The following is a 7,027-nucleotide window of genomic DNA, read 5'->3' as shown; positions in this document are numbered from 1 at the left end:
CTGGGTAAATAATGAAGTGGATAATTTATTCGAGTATTATGAGAAAAACGTTGAAGGATTAACTTTCTTGAACTGTATGGAATTTTTAGTTGAAGTTCTTACGAAGTATTTTAATTTGGATGAATCTAATGGAGAGGTTGTTTTTCCTTGTCTTAAAACGAAGAGCATTCAAGAACTTTATGATGAAGGAAATTCAAGTGGTCGGAATGTGAATACTAAAAAAAGACAAAGAAAAATTTAGCAGTAAAAGTTGTTGATAGCTAATTGTTTTTCATCATTTCCTCTTTAATTGTATACTTTATATGATTGCATTTATTTCTCTTGCGGAATTAAGGTTGTTGTTACTACAATTTAGGTCTTATTTTTTTACTGTTTTGATTATGTCTTCTTGCTTGAGCAGTGTTATTTTTTTTTCAAGCTTTGGTTGTGTTTGTCAGTTTACCTAAGTATATTCTAGGTTATCTTCTAGGCAATGTTTTCTTGCATTGGTCCCTTGTTTTATATTTTAGATACCTGTTTTGATTAACTTCTTGAAGATGGTTAGAGTAGTTCTTCAAGTGATCCTTGGGTGGTGTTCTGATATGTGTGCATGCATAATCTTGATTAGCCGAAGGTTATTTATTTTTGTTTGTTGTTTAATTGACTTGTCATGCCTTGGGGTAGGTGTGATAGTTGGATTTTCTTACAAATGCATTAGATAAGGGCATTGTATATCGATGACATGGCTTTAGGCAATTGGAAGGGATTATTGATCTATTCCCACTTCTAACAGGGAAATTGGTTAAGTGTTTTGGCAATTGAACAAAAGTAGTTAACATGTCTTTTGCTTTATTCTTTGTGCCCTTCCTATTTGTAGTGTGTGAGGATCTGTATGGAGTCGCTTCACATTCTTAGTGATACATATACATGTACCATACACATCCGCTGGTGGTCATATTTAGGTCCATACAGTCCTAAAACGTTTGTGTTATAGATTGGGTTGGTGATAGGCTTTCTTTCCCCTTGCAATTTCTCTGTGCGTATGTTTGTTGTTGTATAAACCCTCCAAACCATGTTCTTAGGTTATTCTCCTTATATCACCTACTTGCCGTTTCTTCCTCTTTCTCCTAATTTATGTTTTGGCTGAATTGAATATTTTATGTTTGATTTGACATTTTTAGTAGTAAACCTGCATGAGAAATAATATGTCAGAGTATGGATGATTGGGAAGACAAATGTGTGGTTGTTGCAAACACAAAAATGGATAGGAAGTTCAAGGATGAAGCACATATGCTGGCTGCTGAGCTAGTTATGGATTTTGTTAAGAAATACCCAATGCTGTTTTGTTAGTTTTAGAAAGTTGGGGTTAGTTTTTTTGTTTTTGGAGGGCCATTTTTTTTGTTTTGAATTGTAATATGTCTTGATACTTTGCAAGTTTGTGTGTTTCAGCCAATTAAATGATTTTCTAGCTTATGGTGATCATAGTGTAATGTTTCTTGTCCTTTTTTCTCTTTTAGAATATTCACTTCCTTTTATTAGACCTATCAGACTCATTGAATATTTTTTTTGTTTTGATATTGTTCTGCTGGTCACAGTGGAGAACGCCCATCTTAAATTTGATTTTAAAACCCAAACAACAAATGCTTTCACACAGAAGAGTGTCAGAGTGTGTAAGCTTACCTGCCAAATGTTGTCAGTGTGATGTGTAGCTGGTTACTATTGTTAGTTACAGGACTCAGAGTGTGGAAGCTTATCTGCCAAATGTTCTCAGCGTGATGTGCAGCTGGTTACTGTTGTTAGTTACAAGACTGCAGGAGCTAGAGACCATTAGTAATAGCATACTGCATACCTTACCAGTACCTTAGGCCATGACGAATATTAAGTTGGGTTTGTTTAACACTACTAAAATGCTATGTGCAATAACGACAGTCCTTGGCTCCTTGCAGGTGAGGTAACAGTGTGTCTGGATATGCATAGTTGCTAAAATGCGAAGTCTGCATTGAAGTTTGTATGAGAGTGCAAACATTAGAACATTTATTTTTCCTTCTTTTAAATTGGATATAACTTGGCTACTGTTAAAGTATACGGAAAATGGTTTGCTAAAGATTTTTGGAGACGAAACAGAGAAAGGACCCGTATACGGAAATATTGTTTTGTGTCCTTAACTTTAACTTGGGCTTCAATCCCATTATATTTTTCATGAATTGCATGTGTCTTCAAGTAAACAGTGATTTCCTCCAAGTTATTACCCGCCAAATTGGAAATGAACAATAAACCCCAATAAAGTCATTGAAGTTGAAACCCTAATAAACCCCAATAAACTCAGATAGTCATTGAAGTTGAAAGAATAAAGTATCCAAGTCATTAAAGGTTTTGATCGATTACCCACCAAAAAATCCTTTTGATTACGAATTCGTTTCCAATTTAGTTTTTTTTATCAATTGAGCTTTACGTTCAATTGAACAATAAACCCCTACCTTTAGTCTTTTCTAGTGCTGTTCCTTCCTCTTTCTCCTGGTTTATCTTTTGGAGCATTGCATTTAACAATGAAGGTGATGAACCTAAATTGATCATGAATGACGGCTTGGAATTTGTTATCTGAGTAACAATTACAACAGTTACATGTATACTTTTTTCTCTTATCGTTATTAACCTTTTTGTATTGCGTTTTATTTTTTATTTTTTTATTGTTATATATATATATATATATATATATATATATATATATATATATATATATATATATATATATATATATATATATATATATATATATATATATATATATATATAATTTGCTTTTGATAAAGAGTCCATCAATCGGTAAATGATAGATCTAACAGGCAAAAACTGAAATGCAAAAGAAAAAATATTAAAAACAATCATCACCGTCATATCATATATATTCGCTCTCGTTCTCATTTTCTGCTTTGTTCTCCCTGGTTTTTTTTTAGTAACTTATTGTACCATATTGGAAATGCTTTAATTGATGAGGAGATTAATTGGTTAAGTACTTTGTGCTAATTCTTGTGAGTAGGTCAGTAGTAGGTGTGCCCTGAATCACCAGTCAAGCCTTACTTTGACATCTAGTGGGATTGAAAAGTAGACTTTGCATTTTGATAATTTACATATTGATTGGATCCTCTAACTTTTAATAATTTTTATATGGTAACCTCCTATTTTATTAGATATGACTATCTTTGAATTTGATAAATGTTAGTGTATCATATTCTTCAGTTGATCTTTTATTTCTCTTTGACAGAGGGCAAGCTCATCCAGTTGGAAGTTCCACACCATATTTTGGACCTTCTCGGAATCTAGATTTTCATCAACAGCTAGGGATATTCAGGCATGGGAATATGTACATCTTTGGGCTTTCCTTGGAAAAGGCTTTGGTAAGCCATAAACTTCGATTGCTTGTTAAACACATTGAGTTCAATATACCGCAAAATTGCCGCTGCAAAGTTTTACTATCCTGTATTTCTAATAAAGGATTTGTGCTCTTCTGTTATTTATTGTTCTGCATTTCCATTCATTAATTTTGACGACCATAGCCTATTTTGTGTTCTTGTATGTTTTGAGGAACAACAATATCCCCTTGTTGCTATTTTTCTACCATTAACAACGTGTAGTTGGCTTAACCAATGCTAACCACCTGCTTAGGACATATTAGCAAACAAAGAATTAATGCACATCCAATTATTTTTCTTTACATGCACTGAAGACAATAAGCGACCCAATGCTAACCACCTGCTTAGGACAGATTAGCAAACAAAGAATTACTGCACATCCAATTATTTTTCTTTACATGCACTGAAGACAATAAGCTTGTAGAGTTTCTAATTGAAGGAAAGGATCACAATTCAACACCCACAGTCCCACACCGTAACTATAAAAAAAAAAAAAAAAATTAGTAGAATCAATTGCATTATTAACACAATAACATCAAATGATTTCATGAAAAAAAAGGAAAAGAATAGATATTAATGTTCCAAAAACTGAGTTGAATTTTTGTTTCCAAAACTAAAGTTCGGATTTACACCTTTGAGATGAAGTGGGAACTTGATTTTGTTTGAATTTGTGCAGCTTACCACGTTGTCTTCTTATTGTAGTCTTTGTAGATCAAGAAAGTTTAAAATCAATAACCATGCATGTTGTCTAAGAAGCCGTAGGTGTGTGTGTATTGGGGGTTTTTACGATCCTAGGATGTAGGAAGTTGCTCATTTGAGTTGTCACACCTCGATACTGCTTGGTTGCATTGTGTTTTAATTTTTTAATTTATATTTTTTCCCCAGTTCATCATCAATCAGCAAGTTCTTCCATGCCTTCTGAATCTGTTGACGCACAATCATAATTAGATGAACTATTGTAGATTAACTTTTAGAAGTTTAACCATATTACGGAAGGTAGCATTTGAGTCTGACTTTAACCAGTGAACTTTGCTTTGTATTAAAAACAGGCGCTTTTTATCTTGACCAATATCTGTAATCAAATGTTGCAAAATTCTGACGAAATGCTTTACAGCCTGAAAACGAAAGATGATTAGAGAGACATGCACATCTGGTACTCATTCAAGAACATGTATCGTATGTTGTTATAAAGATGATTTGAAGAAACTTGAAAAAATTTCTATTGCCTTAAGAGGTATTTCAGGAGGGATTAATTTGTAGATTCATCTAGAACTTCTGTAAGTAGATTGTTGAAACCAATTTCCAGCTCTTATAGGTTTTCTTTAGGAATTGGCACGTCCTTGTGACAGATCTATTAAACCATTAAGTTTAAATGGATAAAAGAAATTAACTCACTTGATATAGAAGCATGTTAAAAATTCAAGGAACACTTGTGTTTTTTATTACCATCATTGATGTGCTTACTAATCTTTGCAGGCCGTGCTGCTTACTGTAGTATATGGATTGATCATGAGATTAATCTCTACTTTCTAATTTGTGCAGGCTGTGATTGCGGCTAATATTATTAGACCTCTTGTCCATCTTCTGCAAACTGCTGAGTTTGATATCAAGAAAGAAGCTGCTTGGGCAATCTCAAATGCTACTTCTGGTGGTGATAATGAGCAAACTAAGTATGATTATTTTCTTTTTCTTTTTCCTCTTTAATTATTATAGTTTGAATGTGCATTTATCTGTTTGTTGTCCTTGATATTAGGTACCTTGTGAGCCAGGGTTGTATAAGACCACTATGTGATCTACTTGTCTACCCTGATCCAACAATAGTTACTATTTGTCTGGAAGGGATTGAGAATATTTTGAATGTTGGAGAAGCTGAGAAGAACGCAGGCCACACTGAAGGCATGAATATCTTTGCTCAACTTATTGATTCATCTAGAACTTCTGTAAGTAGAGTGTTCAATTCAGAAGTTCTATTATAGTAAGACACAATGTTACTTCTCACGTCCTCTATTTGCATTTGAGACTCCTTATAGGATTTCATTATAGACTCTATAAACTCGGTATTGCAAATATTTTTAGAGTTTTTGGTCGATGTACTTGGTTTCTAATTGATCATGTATGCAATTTGGTGTTTTGTGTTTCTGACTGTGGATGTTTTTCTTGGCAGCAAAGTAAAAAGATATTTTCTGTTGCTGAAGATTTACAAAGCCAATGATATTTTCTTCACTAGTCGTCATATGGCGAGGACTGGGATTCCGGGGCCTTTCATTGTGGTTTGTGGTGTACCTCAACGCTTTGACAGCTTTCCATATCTTTTAGTCTCTTTGTTGGCTCACACCCAGAGGTCATCAGTTTGTCTTCCCTAAAGCGAAGTTTTTTTTTATCAGAAAGCAGGGTTTTTGAGAGGTCCCTTACCCCTATATTATTAAAGTAAATAAATTAACTTAGTTTCCATTACATTCTCTCACATACTCTTTCCCTATTGCATCCTCATATGCTATTTTCTTCACATCCTCTGCAAAGGAACTAGGAATTAATGAGATGTACCTAGCAGCTGGGATATTAGAAGCTAATGCATCTACTAGTTTATTACATTCTCTAAATACATGTACAATAGAAAAAGATTCTAAAGTTTCTTTGCCATTCTTCTTAAACTTCGCCATCAGGTGTATTGCTTCCCATGGGTATGCATTTTTGTTAATGAATGCAACCACATTTTGTGAGTCTGTTTGCGCTTTGAGTCTTGTAATTCCATGCTCCACCGCCATTTTGATTCCTTGCTCTACCCCTTGAAGTTCTATCATTGCAATGTTGTTATAGTCTGACCTCCGATGTGCCGCTGACGTCACTTCGCCATTCTCATTTCTTATTACAGCTGCCCATCCTCCCTCATTGTTCTACAAGGTGCCATCCGAGTTCAAATTATAAGTGCCCTCTTGCACTCTTTCCCATTTGCATTTGGTCTTGCTGTACCTCCTTTCTATCACTTCGATATTCCAAATGCTCATAAATCTCTCTCTATCAGGTCCACTCTCCATCTTTATGTTCAACGAAACAAGCTTTGTCCTAACGTCTTCGACAACCAGTTTAACCATGTCAGCCACAATTAACCATTTGTTATCAAATATTCTACTGTTTCTCTCCTTCCACACCCAATAATGATAACCAACAAACATCAATCTCATTGCGTCTTGTTTCCCTCCTTTCCCCTTACTCGCTTGAGCCACCCACCTAATCTCTTCATTCCAAGTTCGTGCTCTGAGTCTTGAATATCCCGATTGCCTTAACAGTTCTGCCCAAACATATTGTGTATACGTGCATTCAAAAAACAGGTGACATTCAGTCTCCATTCCCCTCCAGCAAAGAACACAAGTGTCATCTTGTACCTTCTTCCATTCTTTCATTTTTTTTTAAAGTCTTCATACCTTCCTTCAATGCCATCCATGTGATGAACGCATGCCTTGGTATCTTATTCGAGTACCACACTATAATATGCCACTCTATTGGAACTTTGGTTCCTCTCACACTTTCATATGTATCCTTCATAGTATAATCTCCCTAAAGCGAAGTTGGACAGTGGTAAATTGGTGTTGAAGGCGAGTGTAATTGACTTAATTTCCTTGAGCAATCTAAATCCCCTG

At 34.7% G+C, this 7,027-nt stretch overlaps 2 protein-coding genes across 2 annotated transcripts; one reads left to right on the top strand and one right to left on the bottom strand.

Annotated features, from left to right (window-relative positions):
* The first annotated feature begins 1,194 nt into the window (after positions 1 to 1,194).
* Positions 1,195 to 5,951, top strand: LOC147510827 (uncharacterized). The gene is made up of 7 exons (XM_086598261.1): positions 1,195 to 1,324; positions 1,926 to 1,930; positions 3,017 to 3,081; positions 3,242 to 3,374; positions 4,932 to 5,059; positions 5,143 to 5,329; positions 5,554 to 5,951. The coding sequence occupies exons 1-7, from the start codon at positions 1,195 to 1,197 to the stop codon at positions 5,599 to 5,601; spliced, it is 696 nt and encodes a 231-aa protein (XP_086454387.1). The 3' UTR covers positions 5,602 to 5,951.
* On the bottom strand, positions 5,831 to 6,571 carry LOC147510826 (uncharacterized). The gene is made up of 2 exons (XM_086598260.1): positions 6,374 to 6,571; positions 5,831 to 6,283 (listed from the first exon to the last, which is right to left on the bottom strand). The coding sequence occupies exons 1-2, from the start codon at positions 6,569 to 6,571 to the stop codon at positions 5,831 to 5,833; spliced, it is 651 nt and encodes a 216-aa protein (XP_086454386.1).
* Between the last annotated feature and the right edge of the window lie 456 nt (positions 6,572 to 7,027).

This window comes from Coptis chinensis, chromosome 3 (assembly GCF_015680905.1).
Source record: "Coptis chinensis isolate HL-2020 chromosome 3, ASM1568090v1, whole genome shotgun sequence".
Lineage (NCBI taxonomy): Eukaryota > Viridiplantae > Streptophyta > Magnoliopsida > Ranunculales > Ranunculaceae > Coptis > Coptis chinensis.
The sequence above is the reverse complement of the archived record's forward strand: the minus strand, read 5'-3'. Positions and strand labels throughout refer to the sequence as shown.